The following is a 20,549-nucleotide window of genomic DNA, read 5'->3' on the forward strand; positions in this document are numbered from 1 at the left end:
GCCACCACATGGGAATAATTTAGAAACAGCCAATAGTGGGAAACAAATTTACATATGGGTGGTGGGAACTCCTTTGCACCTGGGTTCTCTCTATGCAACTGAGAATTGCACCGTGCAAAGAAAGCTCCATGTGGCGGGAAATAATTCTGCACTGCCAAAGCACACACAAAATCATACCCTTTGGGTCATGACAGTAGACACACCTAGTGTGTCTGTATGGTGTCAGCTTTGGGCTTCATTCTTCTTTCCAATATGTCTTGCTTCCTTCTTCTTTCCAGATAAAGCCTTTCTGCCATTTGTGTTTCTCTTTCTCTATTCAATTTCAAAATGGAAAACTTATCTTAAAAACAAATATAAGTTCCAATCCTTGTATCAAAAAGAAAGAGAGGTTCTTCTCTTGATTAAGTCCCTCAACACATTTCTGATTGACAGGAGTTTCAGGAAAGAAAAAGCTTTTAGCTTCTTTACTATGTAAAACTGTACTATAAACTTACAGTTTCTTTCATAATAGAAACAGTTTCCAGTAGTCTAAGGAAGTTTGTGGACCATTCTTTGTATGCCATTCAGAAATTGCCCAGAAACCAAGTTACACTTTCTGTCTGATTGAACATTGGAAACAGTGTTTGAAAGAATGTGATTTGCATGTAAAACTTCTGTTACTCACACAGGAAAGCCAGAAGGAACATTCTGATTGCTTTGCTTTTCTTCTGTCCTAAAACAAAGAAAGGACTGACTTTCATTGAAATTTTATTTAGGAGAGAGAATTTCTGACAACATGTGAGGAAGCTTAGCTGTCAGTTGTTTGGCTGATGCTGTAGCATACAATATTGTTAATACTTCAGTACTCATAGAAAGTACCATTCTTTGTATGCCATTCAGAAGATGTGTTAAGCGTGTTTGCTTCAGACCAAGTACACCTACAAAATGATCTGTAATAAGCTATGTCAGAAGAGTGTTGTTTTATGCAGGTACCTGAAAATTGCAGTGAATTTAACATCTTTGTCAACCAGTGTTGCTAATCTAAGAGGTTGCTTCTCATAGGCCAAACTAATTTCTAGCGGTGCACCATTACAGATTTTGGGGGTCAATACCGATAGCCGATTTTTAAGAAGGCATATTGAATGATACCAATCCACTTCCCAATACAGCTGCGTCCAGTTGGTAAATCTGTTGTGGTGAAAGTGGAGGGGGGAGGAAAGGGGCATGGGGGGCAGATCAACACCCCCTGCCTTGAGCGAGGGAGTGGGGCTGGGGCGGGCGTGAGACAGAGCCGCGGCTTATCTTGGGGTCGCGGCTCCTGCTGCTGCTCCCACCACTCATCCAGGAGGGCGCAGGGAGGGGCATGTGCCCGAATCTGTGCTGGGTGGGCCGGGCAGCCTGCAGTGCTGCACTTGGAGCAGGCAGCGGCAGTGCTGGGAGGAGGGTTATGGGTGGGTGGGCTATAGCCCCCCCCCCCCCCACAAAGCCCCTTCCCAGTGCTGCCACCACCTGCTCTGTTCACAACACAATGTTGCCCCAGCACACAGCAGCGACACATAGGGGGTGCATCCCCTGAGAGCACTGGTGCACTCCCTCACAACCAGCATCCCCTGCTTAGGCGGCGGGCAGGGGGGGCAAGCAGGAGTGCTGGTGTTCCCCCTGAGACCGCTGGCCAGAGAATGGGGATGCCAGGAGAAGTGCCACTGGCACTTTCAGAAGCATCTCTGGCCCTTCTAGGCATGCCACTGGCACTTCCAAGCAGCTTTCCCTCTTACAGCCCCCCAGTTGCTGACTGGCCACTGGGGGGGCAAGTGCTCCCCCTAACTCAGGAGGCATCAGTCATCTATGCCACAGCTGCAGCCTGCCTGGCCCGCCCTGCACAGATCCAGGGGCACATGCCCTCCCCCCCCACCTTCTCGGACAAGTGGTGAGAGCCACTGGACAAGCCACACGCAGCAGCAGGAGCTGCCTTCCCCTTACCCTGCACCCCCTGGATAAGCCACAGCTCCATCCCGTGCCCTGCCCTGCCCAGCCCCAGCCCCACTCCCTCCCTCACCATGGACGGCATTGATCTGTGCCCCCTCCTCTTTCACCACAACAGATTTACCAGCAGGACGCAGCTCTCTGCACTGCCGAGCTGTGCTCCTCGCTGCCTGCATGCTGCACTGCGGCTGAGTACACGAATGAGCATTTATCAGCCAAATTATCAGCCACATCAGGCCAATTTCCAAAATATAGTCAATTTTCTTTATATCTGTGCTGATCCAATATCAGACTGATGTATTGGTGCACCTCTACTAATTTCCCATTACTTTATTATTTCCCAACTAGTGGTTGCTCTTTGTGTGTTGCTATAATAGCTGCTATTCCACTTTATTTAACAAAGAGAAGAGAAGACAATTGGTATCAATTGGCTCAGTGAAGATGACAAGGAACTGCATTGAGACGGACATTTGACTTTGCTACAGCATTAAGCTTTCTTTGGCAGTCCATTTGATGAACACTTCTCAGCTTGCTACAGTTGTCAAATGACTGGTCAGCAGTCAAGCACAAGCTACCAGCAAATGGTTTCGGCCTCTTGTTTTGTGTTTTCGTTAGGCTTCAGTGGGATCTGAAATTATATGTGGGATCTGAAATTACATTAAATTTAAAAAAGAAGCTCTACTACTTTGGGGGAGAAAGGCCCAAATATTAAAATCACAATTATACAAACAGTTTTGGGTTTAAGGAAAGTCTCACTTGATGTATTAAATGAAATGAAAAAGGCTCAAATGAAGTTGAATGGTGCTGATCTATAAAGTCTTGCCAAAATTTAATTACAGAGCTTTTACTCAAAAGCTTATTCCACTTCATAAAAACATTTAATCTAGGAGTTCTAATAAAACTACATCAGTTTTTTAAATATAGTTAATTTGTACTGCCTATACAGTTCTATCTTCCCAGCATATGAAAGCCACAAAATGATACATTTCCAGTCTGGTACAGAGTTATTCAAAGAAGAAAGCTTTTACTCAGAATTTTTTTTAATGTAACAGAACAACAGGCTGTTAGCAGACATTTAAAAACAAAAACGACGCTTTACTTTAAACTCCATACGCTTTCACACCAAGCCCAGCACATTCCCAGAAGAGGCAGTGTGTTAGCTGAACCCAGCTTGCCCAACATCTGTATAGATCTGGTATGGGCTTTTTTGGCACTTTTCTCTAATAGCTGATTGAATCAGCTATTAGATATAAGTGCCAAAGCACGTCGTTGAAGTGCCTAATCTACACAGACACTGCAGAGCTGAGACAAAGTAACGCACTGCTTTTTCCAGTAAAGCACAGTTTGTTTGTTGTTGTTGTTTTAATGTCTATTAGCAGCCAGTAGTTACAGTTAGATAGCCTGTGCTACTAAACTGTTTGTCCTTACAAAAGAACTTTATGAAATATACTTTATAATGCAAAACAAAAAAAATGCACCAACATCCTGAATAAACATTGAAAAAAAGTATGTCTTGACTTTTAAAACAAAGATAACACTTGCATTTTGTATTAAGAAAGAACAGGATTTATTTTACAATCCCTTGCTTCCTCTCACAGTAAACTGATCAGTGAGTGGCAGGGAAGGGATGGAGGTTGGCTTTACCATGTGCTCCAGATAACTGTATTTTTTCTTCTTTTGTCTTTTATAGTTTGTCGGAATTTTTTCCACCCAAGTATAAACTCATGCAGTAATGCCTGCCTAAGGCGATGTTTATGCTGGCAGAACTGGCCCTAAATTAAGTAACTCAGATATTTGAAGCAATCTCACTGCAGTCAAGAAGTCTGCCCAGCTAATTTACCCTGAAATTTGGGCAAAATTTCATGCTATCATTGCTGGACTGCTTTTGGTACCCGAGTAAGCTTGTTCAAGAGATAGCATCTGAAGTTGGTACTTACATACCAACTTTAGGCATATCTATATGAGACATGTACTGTGCAACTGCCTAATTAGCTCCACAGTAAAGTCTCAGCTTCTACATGTGCAGCCCTATTAGGCTGCAGGAAACTAACTCTACTATAGGTTAGTACTTGTAAACACAAGTACTATCCTACAGTGGTGTTCTTTAGCACACAGCAACATGTATAGATGCTGATGGGGTGGCTGGGGCACAAAGGTGCTTCAGTGTGGGGGCTGCCTGCTGTCTAGCCCCACCCTAGAGCACCCTCATGCCCCAGCAAGCTCCTCCACAGCACAGTGAGCTGGGTTGGAGCAGCCCTGAGCTGGCAGGCTGGTGCCTTGGGCCCTCTGCCAGCCAGGGATGCTCTGACCTGGCTCAAAATACTTCAGCTCAAGGAACACATGTAAACACAGTGCCTGGGAGCAATACACTCCAGTGTGATATGCACTGGAGTTTATTGTGTTGCATTAATTTCATGTGTAGACACCCCCACTGAGTGCCATAGTATTCAAGTAGATGCAAGAACATGGGCCCTTAATTAAATAAAGGGAACTCGTCATACTTGGACAAAAGAAGTAAGTGACATTAAAATATAGCATGAGCTATTTTATATGCTGAGGGGAGTTGTTTGTTTGTTTTTTATGAACTATATTGTAAAGATTGGGAGTTATATGCAAGTATTCCACAATATCTGCTGTTGCATCTACAGAGCATGTAGCTTTCAACTCATTACTTTTATGTAGCAATAGTACCCCTTAATTATTTCACCAGTTTGTAAGTTAGTATCTGGTACAATACAGAAGATAAGAGAAGCACAGTAAAACCAAAATTAATAATAAAGGTACTCAGTGATAGAAGGTAACCAAAGGAGTCTATGTAAAAGTAGGACTATCTTTCTCACTTCACAATGCTGTAGATTTTAACATCAGGAGGGACAATTAAGTCACCTTACTTGAGCTCCTGCATATTCTTGGTTGTACCCAGTTACCCCTGCATTGATTTTGGTAATCTGTATGGCTAAAGCTCATCTTCCAGGAATGCATCCCTTCTTGCTTTGCAGACAAGTACTAGAGACTGTACCACTTTCCTCGGTAGTTTCTCCCAGTGATTAAGCAGTCTCTGCTGAAAATCCATGCCTTACTTCTAAGTTAAATGTGTCTTACTTCAGTTTCCTAGCATTGCTTCTTGTTACCCCTTTCACTGTGAGACTGGCAGTTTTTTAATACCCAGTAGTTCTCCTTCTTAAGGTCCTTTCACCAAATCATCTCTTAAACCCCATTTTGAAAAACGAAACAGATTATACTCCTTGAGTCCCCTCCTTTCAGCCATTTTTTCCAGCTCTCCATTTTCTCAATATCAGAAGCAGCTGTGCACTATGGCAGGATCATTCTTACAAGAGCCATATGCAACATTAGTAAAGTCACCTCTCTATTCAGTACCCCCCACTTGCACATCCAAGGATAACATTAGTTCTTGCCACAGTGTTCCACCAACCTCTTTCCTGAATCCTTTTCTACCCAGGATACAGTTCTCTCAATTCTACAGGTGTGGCCTACCTGCACCACTTCTTTCTACACATATAACTTTGCATTTGGCTATGTTAAAATACTTTGTTTGAATGGGCCACTTTACCCCACAATCTAGTTCAATCTGTCCAATTGCCTGTTCCAAGTTGGTTTTTTTACCACTCCATCATCAAGGTCTCACCCACACATTTCTAAGCAGGCCACTGACAGTAATGTTAAATGGGATTAGGCCTGGAATCAGTACTTGTGAAATCGCAGTAGAAACAGCCTGTCTCCCACCAGTGGCTATTTTAGATTCCTGCTACACAGTTCTTAAGACATGTAACATAGCATGATACACTGTCAATAAAGCATAAGTATTTTAATGAATATATTGTGTAGTATAGAGATGAACACGTTACAAAAGTGTATTATATCTTTGCAGTTACCTTTATCAACCAAAACTGTAATCTCATACTGTCTTGTTTGACAGTCCCTAATTTATAGCCTACCTGTAAAAATTTCAAAGGATTTTTCTGGTAGAAAATTTCTTTACTTGAATTATTTCTTCCCGCTGGAACTAGAATCAGAAACCTGCAGGTCCCAGAAGAGTTCTTTGTGTTGAACTAATGAAGAATCTGCTGTCAATATTAATAGTTTAAGTCTGTCAAACATCCAGTCCCTAGATGGCAGTAACTAATTCATTCATCAGAATGTAACTGTCATCATCATTTCAGCACAGAAAGTATTTATGCATGTGGCTTTTATTTATCTTATCTCAACTGTTAGTTTTCAAATAATCAGACAGAAGAAAAAAAAAGATTTGGATTGCTGTTCTTGCATTAGAATTGGCCACAGCAATATAGGTTGTAAGAACCCAGTTAGAGGCTATTATAAACATGTCATAAAAGAAAGGTCCCTTTTCCCCCTGTAAGATGGTCAAATATTCAGAGATAGAGTAATGCTTTTTCCCCCTCAAAATAGGGTCTAATCTGACAAACAAGAGCATTGGTGGTGGTGGTGGTCCTTTATAAAGGTAATAAATCCAATTCTCTCCCTTTTACGGACTGGAGAAAACTAGACACGCTCACTCAGGGATAGATTTGGGGGAACAATTTGGGTTTAATTACCAGTCCAGTCACATCATAACTATAATATACTGCTGCTTCAATCACATGTGGAATCATTTTTATTTTTTTAAATGAAACTCCTTGAATTACAGAAGCAATTAATTTTTACAGTGGTCTGTTTTTTTAAAGTGTTACAATATTGTTTGAAATCAGTGTAATTAAACGAAAAAGAATGATTAAGATACATTCCTGGTATGAAAAAAGTTCCCCTAAGGAGAAGGAGATTGAGCAGCTCACAGGCAACTGATTTTTTGCCTAATTATAGGTGGCTGAAAGTGTGGTGGTAATGGAAGTGCTACAGAAAGTGTATCTAGACCTTTGCTAATCTCATGCTATAGTATTAATAAACTAGTGGTGCTGTCACTAGCAGTTCATTTGCTTTCTATTGAGAATCTGTAGAGATGTGCCAAAAGATCCCTCTCTACACCCCCACAATTTGAACAGTCTTTTGGCTCAAGGAACGTTTTTTAATGACTTTTAGGCCATTGGCACTGAAATCATTCTCTGTACCCAAATTATTGAATTCATATAAATAATGCATTGCATAGGAAGCTAAGGAAGAACAAGTTGTGGCATTATCTAGTACAATCTAGGTAAGCTTAATTCCACAACAGAAGCATAGTCTGTACTGTCCCATGGGCAGGGGTTTTTCATGTTTTTCATTTATCTTGCTGCCAGCACAGATTGTCACTGTAACTAGTTTTTTTTTTTGTGAGTGCATGGAATATTACAAATGTGTAAATGAAGACATTGAATACTAGAATGCAAGAAAGCAAAATTGTGGCTAGATGATGAATGACTGCAATGTCAACTGAAACTGAAGAATCATACTAATCGGCGTCTCTGTTAGGCCTTGTGTCCAAGTGCAGTAACCCAGGGATATCTGCAGTCCAAACAAAGATCTATTTTTATTTGTAGATAGATTTGTAATTTCTATGAAGACTGCTCCCAGGGCTTAAATTTGAAAGAAAAAAATCCCCAAATAGCAGCACTTTCCTAGCCTCTTCAGAAGTGCCACACTGGATCCAACAGTGAATCTTGCTGCTGCAGGTAAGCAATTCAGTACATCACTTATTCTCCCCAAAATTGCTATGAAAAAGCAAGTCTCACAGCCCCTCTATTTATACCCAGGATGCCCTAATCTTGTTCCAATGTTTATGTATCTTTCTATCACAATGTTCATTTTTAGTGGTCTCTTTTGCCAAGTTCACACCCCTGCATTTTCAGTTCTTTTTATCTCTGCCTCAGTAGTGTCTTCTTTTACATTACTTCTGGAATTATCCAGCTACTGCTTTTGCTACTCCCTGCTTTGAAGAAGCTTCTTTACTTGTTAGTGTTTTTTTATTTTTTACATTTCTTATCAGGTCATTCAGCAGCCATGAGGCCTATTCTTCCCATACTCCTTTTTGGAGACTTAGCTTAACTATAACTTAGCACTGGGGTCAGCAATGTTTTTGGGCAGAGTGCCAAAACCACCTGCAACCTCTACTTGTAATACACCAGCATGCCAGGGGAACCACAAAGGGCCCGATCTTTATTGTGGCAGCCCTGGCCCCTTCCCCACCATCTGCCCCGAGGTGCATGTACCAAGCAAAATGCCTTTGTGTTGCGGGGGTTGCCTACCTGTGACTTAGCATAACCAAAACTCCTACACTGCTGTCAACAAAAACCACCATTTCAACTGTATTTTTATTCATATTTGTTCATATCCAAAATAGCAAACATTATGTTGGTACCATATAAAATAACTTTTCAGCCTTAACATGAAGGTTATTTAGCACATTATCAAAGTTTACATTTGTAAAATGTTACTGCCTCTCCATTAATGTTATAATGTAGTAATTGCAAACCATGATCAAAAGGCAAACGTAAATTACCACTGAGTCCCATTATTCAAAATCACCAAAGGTGTTTTCAAAGTTTTCAGCATGTGAATTCAACAGAATGAAGATCAGCTTAAAAACTATTCAGTCCAGTGTGGCTCCTGACCTTGAGGTGCACAGAACAAATAATGAAACTAGCTGTTAACAGTTAAGATGCTACTTTAATGACCAAATACTTTCTTTTTCCCAGGTCATTTACTTGCGATCGCCCCCACTTAGACAGTTGCTAACATTTTTTCCACTACTGTATTGGGGAAACTTGTCTGGCAAAAACATTTCCCTTGTAAATATCTGCTATGTGTATTCAACAGCGGTGGAATCTTCTGTGGATTGGATCCTACTAGAAGCAGATTGAATATATGTTGGCACGATGGTAGGGCCTCTCATAGTACTTCCATCATATGGATTTTGCCGTCAGATAATTGCAATTCAGGATACAGACAAATGTTTATTTGTAGCAGTACAAAGTACCTCATTCAGATCAATCAAAAGCTTTTTGATACACCCTTCCGTTATCATGACTCCTGGCTTTTTCCTGTCTTTGTCTCCATGATTTTTGTTAACTGTCTGATTGCTCATTTTTTCTGAGCACCAAGATGATGTAGAGCAGCTCTGTCTTATTTGTATCTTCTGTTAATAGCTCACCCTGACCACAAAGGCTTTTTTGGTCGTTCTTTTTCTGACCAATGGATTGTTGTCTTCAACTTCCTTTACCAGATATAACTCAGTGTTTTACCCTTCATTTCCTAATTTTGTTCCTGCACTTTTTTGTTTTTTGTTGTTGGTTTTTTTTTTTGGGGGGGGCGCTATTTTTCGTTACTGAAAGGTTCTTTCCTTCTTTCCATTGCCTATAAGTTTTCCTTTTGATTTTATGGTATCTAAGAAGCTCTTTCTGTGGCTGCATCACTCTCTTGCCATTTTTCTTATGTGTGCACTGTGTTGAAATAGATGAGCTTCTTAGAATTATGGATTCTGTCATATCATGACTGCTTCCTCCCCAGTTCCAAATCACCTTCACATTCTCTACTAGTTCTTTCTTATTGGTCAGAACAACATCCAAGATAAATGATCCCTCAATTAAATCCTCACCTTTCTGGAGTCGAACATTGTCCTCTACGCATGAAACTTACTGGATATTTTATATGTCACTGTATTATTCTTCCAGTAAATATTGATTAATTTAAAATTCCTCATTGTGACCATCTCATAATTTTTGGATAATCTTGTGTCTTTGTAGACTGCCTCATTCACCTTTTCTTCTTAACTTAGTGCTCTAGAGGAGAGATCACCACTTTTCTTTTCCCCGTTCTTTTCCTTACAATTCTCTTCTAAACCAGACTGCATCTCATAGCATATACCACTTGGCTCAGCAAGAAGGGACCACACAGTACATCATGGGAAATTTAGCCTTACTGTCTTGGATCTTGGGGAGAAAAAGAAAATGAAGCTCTCAAGCTGAAACACTAATGAAGCAGCATCTTGTCCAAATAAAAATATACAGACATATAGTATAGTACTACCTCCCTTTTTTAATCCTTTAAAAATAGAAAATATTGTTGGACTGTATGATCCCATAACACAGGAATGGTGCATAAGAACCAGTAACCAGATATATCTATTGTACAGAGACCCAGCCCTACCAGAAAATCAGAACACAACTACTGTCGCTGGGCTACACTGAAATAATTAATTAATTGAGTCTGCACTGGCACTCGGTAATTACAGTGCATCGGAGCAGCATCCCTACATGTTTACAAGCACCCTAAAACTCTAAAATATATATAAGTGGATATGCAGATGCTTCATTCTTCAGTGTAAACTGAAATAATGCAAAAATAAGTCTTCAAGATGTAATTATTTTAGAAATATATCAGCACAGGTGGCTAGCTGTGTTAGTCTGTACTTAAGTGGAAGGTAGGGCAGGGTGGCACCTTAGAGACTAACTGGTTCAGAGGGATATGAACTTTCATAGGCAACAGTCTACTTTGTCAGATGCTAAGAAGGTACCACACTGCCCTACCTTCTACTAGACATATACGAAGTCACTGTTTTGTATACAATCCTTCCCCCATCCCAGACAAAATAAAATTGTTAGTGGCTCTTAAGACTCCAAATGCTCATAGATTAGTTACCTATTAAATATTTACCCACCATTTTGGAAATTTAAAATGTCTTCCAAATATCAGAATGAATGCCTATTTTGAAATTTTATGCATCTGTATTTTAGAAAAAAAAACTGTTTAATAATCAACAAATTTGTGAGTAATTATGGTGAGACAGCTTCATCTCATAAGCAAAAAAGACAGTCTATAACAGAAGAGATGAAATACTATTAAACCATTTTAGATGTTTGTTATGAGTCTGCAGTTACAACAGCTCCTTCGCCAGTGTTGTTGGTCATGGTTTTTTTCCTTTGCCACTAATTTTCATAGTCATGAGAATAATCAGAGATACACAAGCCTGAAAAAATAAAAACTTCAGTTTTGTCATCTATTTGTCAAAAGTGACCAAGAATCTATATTAAATACCAACCAGAACTGGCTAAAAGGATTGTTTGCCCGACATGCTAAATTTTAGTCAATTCTGCAATTGATTGTTCAGAAAAAAACTGACCGTAGGAATATAATGTTTTATCAACTTGATGCGTCATTACTGTTGCACACATGGAAAATTAGTTTCTGCATAGCAAAAAAGTAACATTTAAAACTTGAGAGAATTGTCACTTCAAGTATGAAATTGTACATTTTCAAAAGGTAGAGGACTTCCATTGTTACATTAGCAAAAGTATTAACTAACTAAAATTATTTCTACTGTGATAGCTACACATCAGTGCTTTAGTGGAACAGTACAATTACTCTCATCTATGTGCCCAGAGTACAAAACGTAAATGTATCCTTAAAATCTTCCTACTAGAATGAGAACACACAAGATATATTTTCAATATTTCTGAATATAATTGCAGTAATAACAAACCTAATTTTCCCAACGACTTCTTTGAACTATTACAATTTCAACTACCTTGTAAAATAATTCTTACTAACTCATATTAGTGTATATGACATTTAAAATATGGTACTTAATTTAACAGGATGTTAGCATATTCTTCCCTAAAAATTGAATTCCGGGGCAACAGATCTGGCAGCAAAATGCCAGGCTTTGTCTTGGCTTGACAGGAGAAATAGAAAATCCAGAAAACAGAACTACCCCTGATGTGTTGGGACTATCTAAAGTAGTTTGCTTGAGTTTTGATAAATTTATAAAGAACTCCAATTAATCAAGTTCTCAGAGGATTAAAGGAGGAGCATTCAGCAGTTCATGTAGTCAGAAGGGAGTCAAATAGGGGACCAAAGCTCTGAGATTTGATACTTCCTGTTGGTGTGGGTCATAGAAAGAATAGACCTACTCTGGGAGAACCTCAGTTCAATAAAATGCTTTGAAGGATGAAATCTGTTTTCTACTCATGCTTAAAACTATTGGCCAGGCTGTAACAAAGGCTATATACAAGCGCACTGTGGTAAAAAGAGATCTGGTTCCCAATTCACCATTTGCAAAGCTTGATGGCCTCCTGAAAAAGGGAGCAGGCAGATGCTGGTTGTTGATGTAATACATTGTGTTGCCTGTCATATGCTCTACCCAAATCACCCTCAAGTGCTGCAGAAAGGATTTGCAGGCTTTGTGAACTATCCTCAGTCTCAGTGCGTTGATGTATATCCATGTTGCCCTCTGGAAGTAGAGGCCTTTGCCTGGTGGCCATCCATCCATGTGTGCTTACCACTTCAATAAGAGTGTCTATCACTATAGTTCAGCAACAATAGGACTACCAGGGAAAAGATTTTAAGTGCAGGTTAAAGGATTGTTTGCCTGACATACACTAAATTTTAGCCAGTTTTGCATGCACGGAAGGTGTAGTCTGACAGGCAGCATCATGTAACCATAAAAGGCCTCGTAACCCAGGGTGAGAAGTTCTCAGAGTGATGGAAAAAGGGATTCTAGTTCCAAGATCAAGACAGTCAAATTATGAAGCTGATCCTGAGGCAGGCAGGCCACAGCCGGGTCTAGGGTTGTCCCAGCAAACCCTAGTTTTGGAACTGAACTGCATGAATGTTGACTTTCAGAACATAGAGTATGCCTCAAATGACCTCAGTAACAGGCAGAGAGAACTTTTTTCACCAGCCTGTTACACAAGCGAGGAAAATATTGTTTCTACTGAAGTTTGCTACCAATACTACAAGCAGCTTGGGGAACACCCCTTTGGGCAGTCAGAAAGATAAAATGTAAAACCTTATATTGGTGGTGATTTTGACAATCCTCAGGTGCCTCCTGTATGAAGATAGAATAGGTATGTAGAGGTTGTTGTCCTAAAAATAGAGATGCAAACCAGTCTGCAATTCCAGGGAGATGGCTCTGACAGCAATTATCATCATAGTAAACTTCAACTTAAATGTGCTTTAGTTGAGTCTCCTGAAGTGGCCATGGTTTTTTTTGTTTTGTTTTTTTAGGGCTGATTGGTAATCCCTGTAGATGGGGCCTTCTTTCTTGATTCAGGTGGGGAGGGCTTTTATTGTCCCTAATGAAAGGAGCTAGAGAACCTCTTGTTGCAAAAGGATCTTGGCAAGAAGGACCCCCCAAAGAGGGAGGGGGAATTAAGGATGACCTACTGATTCATAGTGATAGAGGGCCTTTTATGTTCAGAGTCAGACATTTTTTGAAAGGGGATGTAATTCAAGCTTTGAAATCTCTTGGGTTAGTTTGGATCTGTCAACAGTCGCAACAAAAACAACACAGCTTATGCTCTAATAAGGTAGGGCTGTCCAATTTACTGCCCACAAGGGGTTAAAATGAAGTTCACAGGCTCCTTATGTCTGACAAGTTTCCAGATACCCCTTCCTCCCTTCAGCTTCTGCTTCACCTCCTCCACCCTGGGGGTGGTGTGGTGAGACCCACAGGACCTGGAATGAGAGTATGTATGGTAGACCTCAGAAGTGGAGGGGTCTACGTAGCAGGTGGGTACTAGGTGGGGGGCGTGGAGGGGTGCATGGCAGGAGGAGATGAGCGGGGAGCTGCAGAGTGCATGGCCTAGCAGGACGATGGGTTGCATGGTTATACCCAGAGCCCTGGAATCTGGGTTTCTCCCAGGCAGCAGAGGTGCTTACACACTCTATCACTAGCAGTGTTAGGGGGGCATAAAAGGAGGAGTGCTTGACTTGAGGTGACCTCAAGGATGATATTCTGGGCACATAGTTATTTGGGTTTTTTTATTTAAAAAAAAGGCAGGTGGCAACAGGCCAATCATGCAAAAACAACTATACTGACCTAAATAATTAGTAAAATTAGCTAGAAGCAGTTCAGGCAATTACAGCAAGGTGATTTGACCCAAGCCAAGAGGTAGCTGAGAGAGAGTGAAACACAGTAAGCAAATGACACCTTTTATGTTGGTGCAGCAGGTACACACATGCTGCATGGACACTGCTGGTTAAAAAAATTTGCAAGTTCAGGTACATAAAGATGTATAAAGGAATATGTACATAGATAATATCTATATAACCAGCAAAGACCAAGAGACTGCTAATATTTTATATTCACTAGGAAATGAAGAACCTTGAACTCGCTTGGAGGAATGGGAATGTGAAAGTATGCCTTCCTTTTAGGAAAAAATCCCAGTGATTATCAGTATCTTGAATTAATAGAATAATTTTCTGCATTCAGAACCTAGACATAAGTTATGGTACATTGCTAAATGAAAGCCTACTGTTATGAATAGTAAGTAGGACTGTGCCCCCCAGAAAGAGTCCAGGACAGCCCCGCAGCCCTCCTTTTAAAGTGCCGGGAGACTGGGGCCGGGCGAGGGATGGAGCCGAGCAGGGCAGCCATGGGCGCTTCTCCCATGGCTCTCCCTGCCGGTGCAGAGGCAGGCATAGCTGGAGGAGCCATGGGAGCAGCCCCTATAGCTGCCCTGCCCAGCCCCAGCCTCCCGGCACAAAAAAAGCCCCGCATTCACCAGCTGTAGCAGTGACTATTAGGGCCCCTGAGGGCTCGTGGCAGAGCGCCCCCACGCAGCAAAGCACAAGGCAGTGGGGATCGCCCCCCTACCACTTGGCACCTGTGTGGCAGCTGTCACATAGCTCAGGTGCAGTCCAGCTTGGCAGGGCACTGTGCACTGTCTGGGAGCTGAGGTGGTTCCACCTGTCAGCCAGAGCCTGGCACCACTCAACCCCAGTGGCCCCAGCTCCCACACAACGCGCAGCACCCTGCCAAGCCGCACTGCACCCTGCTGCCCCCCCACTGCATGGGTGGGCTTTGCCACAAGCCCTCAGAGGCCCTGATCCCAGCTGCTGCAGCTGGTGAATATAAGGCTTTTTTTTTTTTTTTCTTCCTCCTCCAAGTGAAGGGAGGCTGGGGCCAGGCAAGGGATGGGACCAGGCAGGGGAGCCATGGGAGCTTTTCCTGCTGTCTGGGGAGAGGCAGATACAGCCGCAGGAGCCATGGGAGAACCTGCAGCCACCTGGCTGTGCCTGCCTCTGCCTGGCCGATCCGAATCTCTGAATCAGTGCTGAAACAGCGTTGAAACTCTGAAACAGATTCGGCCGAATTGAAACGGAACAGTGATCCAAAACGAATCAGTCCCTCCAAAATGACCAAATCCAAAATGGAAACAAAACATAGCCATTTCATACAGCCCTAATAGTAAGTTATTTTGATATGTACAAGGTCCATGCATAAGAGGGAAAAAGTAGTTTCATTTCTACCTTATTTACATTTTGTTATCAGATAACTCCCAAGAATATCAGTCAGATAACCTGGATTGCGCTTCCAAGTGGTAAGCTCAGTTCTTCATCATTCCTACCCTTTTCACCCCTTTCAAACCAGATCATTTCCCAAAGTAACCCTGCTTCAACCCCACTGCCTTACCTTGCCTACCTACTGGGATGCTGAGGTTACAGTAGCTGTGAAAGCTGTTAGCTCTGAGAAGCTATTATCCATGTCACTATTTATTCATGGTCCTCTAAGATTCCTGGATGCATGCTAGCTATACAAACAGACCCAAGTAGAAACAAGACTATGCTTAACAGTCTTTTTTTAGATTTCATGTTTGATTCCTCACTGATTTCCATTTGGACCTATTTTTCTCCTGTCCTAAATGTCTTCTACCATTCTGTCAGATATTTCTACAGTTATAGCAAAGTTAAAACACACAAAAAACTTGTTTTATTTTTTTTGTACAAATATCCATGAAGTGCTTGTCTGTAAATATTCTTACAAATTATGGTCCAATCTTGCATCAAGCTTCACTAGAGAAGACCCCTGGGCACTCATGCAGGGTTCCCTTGAAGCACTAATGAAATGTTGATGAAGGATTGATGTCTACATCTTCTGAATTTTTCAAATCCAGAGGGAAAAATTACATTTTGGAGAATTTTCCAAAAAGTAAATAAGTCAATTACTCACAGCTTTAAAGAGCATTAGTTTATTATCTATTCTCCATGTGTTATCTCAGAAACAATCTATTTATATACAAAAATTTGGAATGTTGAATAAATGCTGATCAATAAAAACACCATTTCATAGCTGTTGACAAGGGAATATTTCTAAACCAAAGCAAATTAATCATAAAAGTTTGATGCGGTGTGTTGCTTATTGCTATGTTTGTGTTCATAGGATGTTTCAAGTATATACACATTTTTTAAACTCCAGTCCAAAAGTCAGAAAAATATTTACATAATAAATATGTGGGAAATTTCATAATTTCATTATGTCAGTTGAACTGATTCTTTAAAGAACTGTCATGATGAGAAAGAACATTGAGTTGATGTATATTTTATTAAGTCCATGCTGAATAACTTATGCTGCTGATAGATTTTTCTTTTGTTTGAAAAATATAGTTTGAGATCCATTAAAAATTAATAGCTTTCATACAGTCCTTTTCCTACAGTATTTTGATGGGCTAGTTAAAGAGACTACTTTCTCCAAAAAAAATTCTAAAATGATATTTATTTACCCTTAAAACATAGAAATGGAAGGAACACAAAAATGCAATACATATACCCCCTACCCCTCAAAAAAACCTCCAATGTTTCTGAGCTAAATTATCACCATCAATATTTTATTTCACAGTTACTTTGCTAACTTAAAAGACAGGCTTTGGCCAAGTAATTCCACAAGAATTACTAAACTTCTTGCTAAAATATTGAAGTCCTACACTTGTATCATAGCCAAACTTTGTTTTCTTTTTGGTAACAGAAACTTTCTGTCATATATGAACACACATAAAATTAACTGACACAGCATAATTCAGAAACTTCTCTTAACTTTAAAGCAAAAATAAAATACAGCATAACCCCTCATTGATCTTTTTAAACGTACTGTATAATGTACACAAAGTCCAAGATCAATAAAGAATCAGTTCTGCTTTTGGGACCTTTCCCTTCCAAAAGATACAGTTTGTGTGTAAAGTCAAGTTAATTTAGAACTTATTTGTATGTATTCCCTTTAAAAAGGCAGAGTGTGATAATAACACAATTAAAAGCAATGAAGGTGTGATGTGAATATTTTGCATTGTCAATAAAATTAAAAAATAAAGTTTCAGAAGAAAGGGAACACAGAAGCCTGCCATTATATAGCCATGTTTCTCATTCTTTTAAGATTAACAACACACAGAAAATAAGTGGATTGTATCAAAATACAGCACATTTCTGCTAATATATCAAAAAATCAATTCCTATGTAAATATTACTGAAAATCAACTAAAAAGAATTAAAATATACAAAGAGTTGTTAAAGGGTTTCAATTAAAATTATTAGAACTATACACAGTACAATAAGCAATAACATCTTTGTAGAAGTGCAACAATATTGGAGTTTACGTATTTAAAAAGTACTGCCTGTTTATTTTAGCTAGCTATAAGGAATTCCTTTCTGTTCCAACTTTTTTTCCCCCAAAAAACTGAAGTAGGCTGGTGTTTCTGCTAGCCTTATTAAAAATATTTTTATTACAGGTGGGCTGAAAAAAAAGAAACATACCAGTTTAGAACTATCAACAGATATATACTTAAGAATGAATTGCAATAACTGAATATTGCTCCAATGAAAGGCTAATCATTAGCCTTGGTTAAAAACAGTTATTGGTCTTCTATGGCACTTTTTCCTGGTCCATAACAACCATATATTAATTATCACTGAAGATTATGCAATCTCTACTCAATTATACAGGAGAAAGAGAAAAATAAAGTTACTGTTTCTGGTAAACAAAATTAATAAAAGTATAATCAAATATTTTACACAGTAATAAGGAACAAAGGCAGCCTGTGGTAAATCACCATTACATTAATAAAGTTAGAAACCCTTTAATGACTCTGAAGTGTCTAGTTCACATTTAATGTTACCTGTAGGTACAGCCCTTTAAGAAATATCATTACAAACTGGTGGGTTTCAAGTACCCGTCCCTTTGCTCTATGGCTCCCCACAGCAATTCTCCATCACCGTTTGACAGTTTCACAGACTTGCTTTGGTTACCTAGCTCCATGCGTATTGTTTCCTTTTAGATTAACAAGGCAATGCAAGGCCAAACATGATCAAGATGGACTTTCTCAACTCTTCCTGTATCATTTACTGTGTGTGTGCGCATGTGCGGGTGTGTGTGTTTTACAGGCAACACAATCTTAAAAACTGGCCATTTCAGTTTCATTTTTCAAAAATGTATAAATAAGTTTAAAATGGAGTATTTATTATAAAGATTGACATATCACCATTTGCACAAAATTGGGGACTTCCATGGCAGAGAAAAATCTCTGGGCACAACTCCATAGTACGGTTGGAAAAAAAAACCTGGGTATGCAACTAAAAAACAGAACTTGAGTTACATACAGAAAATGAATAGTCAATGACTGTGATAAAAGCAAATCCTGTAGAGCTCATAAAAACGTAATTAGTCTTCCTAAAAAAGACCGTAAGCTTTTATTGCATTACTCAAATGGTAGACGTACATTTACCAACTAACCAGCTTCCCTTCTCCCTTGATTCCAGACTTAAATAGCAAATGTTTCACCTGGCCTTTATATTAACCAACCAGCACCACCTTCCATCTACCCATTCATCTCTACAATGTGCACATAGCAAAGCCAACATTTCAAATCTCTTGTCCACATCTACAGAAGTGGTTTCAGCATAACACATTAATACCTGGTGAATAAAAATAAAGGCAATAAACAGCTACAGGACAGACAGCCCTGCCATCTGTCCACTGGCTACAACTTAGGCTCCTCATAGTCTTGCAAAGTTTAATAATGTGTATGAATTATCAAAAAATAAACCTACCATCTGTAGAAAAGCAACGCAGGTTTGTTCTTGAAGGAGTGATCCTTGATTGCTATAATGCTTAAAAACTTAACAATTTTTATTCACCATATGCATTTCCAAAATGATTTCCTGTATGTTCTATACAGTGGTTTTCCCCCCCATAACCACAAGTTCAGTATTTCATTGCTGTACAAATTTTGATCATAATTCTTTTCAAGTTCCTTTCATATATAAAAATAGTCAAAATATTCAATTTCCCACAAGTCCTCTGATGAATCTTGCCATGTTTCCCCTTGTTCATGGTATTTATGAAGAAACCTCTCGCACAATGACAAGTTCCACTGTGTTCTGAAAAGTCTTTAGCAAAGACACTGCTTGTCCATGATCAATATTAAGGAAGCTGTATCCATTAGCCTGAGAAGAAAATTATATTTTATTAGAAGTGAGCCCATGGCAGTTTCCTAGTAATAATGAGTTTAGCTAGAGAACAAGTTGCCATTTTTACTTCAGCAATTACATTATACAGATATGCACATTATTAAATTGACAGTGTAACCAAAACATGTTGTAGAGAATAATAGGGTAATAGAGTGATCTGGCATGTTAGAGCCCCATGTATAGAAGTTTGCTCCACCACTGAAGCAAAGGGGCACATCTGCAGGCAAGCAGGTAAGAGGAAGCTGAAGTGTAAAGGATACAAATTCCATCTATATATGACTCAGTCTTATATTAAATAAAGCTAATAAAGGAAACAGTCCTTTATCCCAAAGGCATACAATTACAGTTTAAACAATATACCCCAGTTTGAAATCTAGAAATGTGTTTTATAACTATGAAAAAAAAAATCTATCCAGGTTCATTTAAAGATAAGAAGTAGGGGAGGGAGAATCTTGCCCTGAAATTTGCAGTTCTGATACTCAATAACATCCCAGTTATTTTTCAACAGGAGCACCGCCTGTAGAAATTGTAGGGGAAGGCAAATCTGATCTTATCTTCAGTTGCAGGAGCTCTGAAATTTCTGCAGAACTTCAGAAGCAAGCAGCTTTTGTGGGATTTGGCTTTCACTTCCAGCCACTCTAGTTTCCTCCCGTGTCCTGGAACACCTGCCCCATCAGGAAATTCAGTAGTTGTGAATCCTTGCCAAATTCACACTGGGGAGGGAGCCTCAATCTGCATTACTATAGCACTAGTAGCTCTCACAAAAGGAGATGTAAAACATATCACCAGTTACAGCTGAACCAGAAAATGAATGTAGGATGAATACACCCAGCCACTTGTATGCCTATTAGTCCTGCAGCTTCCTTCTACAATGTTGCTCATTTTTACTATGGAAGTAGTTTTTGTTTAGCAGAAAGGAAGTTCATTGTGACATCACCAAAGGAAGCAGAATGCCATGAAGACAAATAGTACTTAGACACGTATCAGACACCTCCAAGAAAGCAACACTATTGTGTTCCTGGTGTATCAAAGCCAATAAAGCTGACACAGGTTTGATTAGTATCTTGTCACACTTACTTATAAACAGAAAAATAGGCCGTTCTCTTGCCAACAGTTAAGAATCAAACCAGATATTCATTGACTTTAACAGATGGTATTTAGGGCTCCATCCTGCAAAGTACTGTGGGCTAGATCCACAAAAACTTGCAGCATTTCACTTTGAGACATCTCACTACCTCATGGGATCCACAACCCCGAACTCAGGCTCTACTGTCCAGTTAGAAGCATAAGAATGGAATTAACATAAGCCAGCCCTGGAGCAGGGGTCTCTAAGTTAGCCAGTAGGAACTGTGGAAGAGGATGGCTTAACATCCAGCCTCCTCTGGAGCTTAGATGCCATC

At 39.8% G+C, this 20,549-nt stretch overlaps 1 protein-coding gene across 7 annotated transcripts in view; it reads right to left on the reverse strand.

The window, feature by feature from the left end:
- Window positions 1–15,868: 15,868 nt before the first annotated feature.
- Window positions 15,869–20,549, reverse strand: part of ERBIN (erbb2 interacting protein) — a 203,181-nt gene continuing 198,500 nt past the window's right edge. For all 7 annotated transcript variants that reach the window (XM_059725128.1, XM_059725123.1, XM_059725126.1 and 4 more), the window contains one exon: window positions 15,869–19,125. In XM_059725128.1, coding sequence (XP_059581111.1) covers window positions 19,018–19,125 — 108 coding nt within the window. In that variant the 3' untranslated portion in view covers window positions 15,869–19,017. The remainder of the gene's footprint in view (window positions 19,126–20,549) is intronic.

The sequence above is a fragment of the Alligator mississippiensis genome, chromosome 3 (genome assembly GCF_030867095.1).
Source record: "Alligator mississippiensis isolate rAllMis1 chromosome 3, rAllMis1, whole genome shotgun sequence".
Classification (NCBI taxonomy): domain Eukaryota; kingdom Metazoa; phylum Chordata; order Crocodylia; family Alligatoridae; genus Alligator; species Alligator mississippiensis.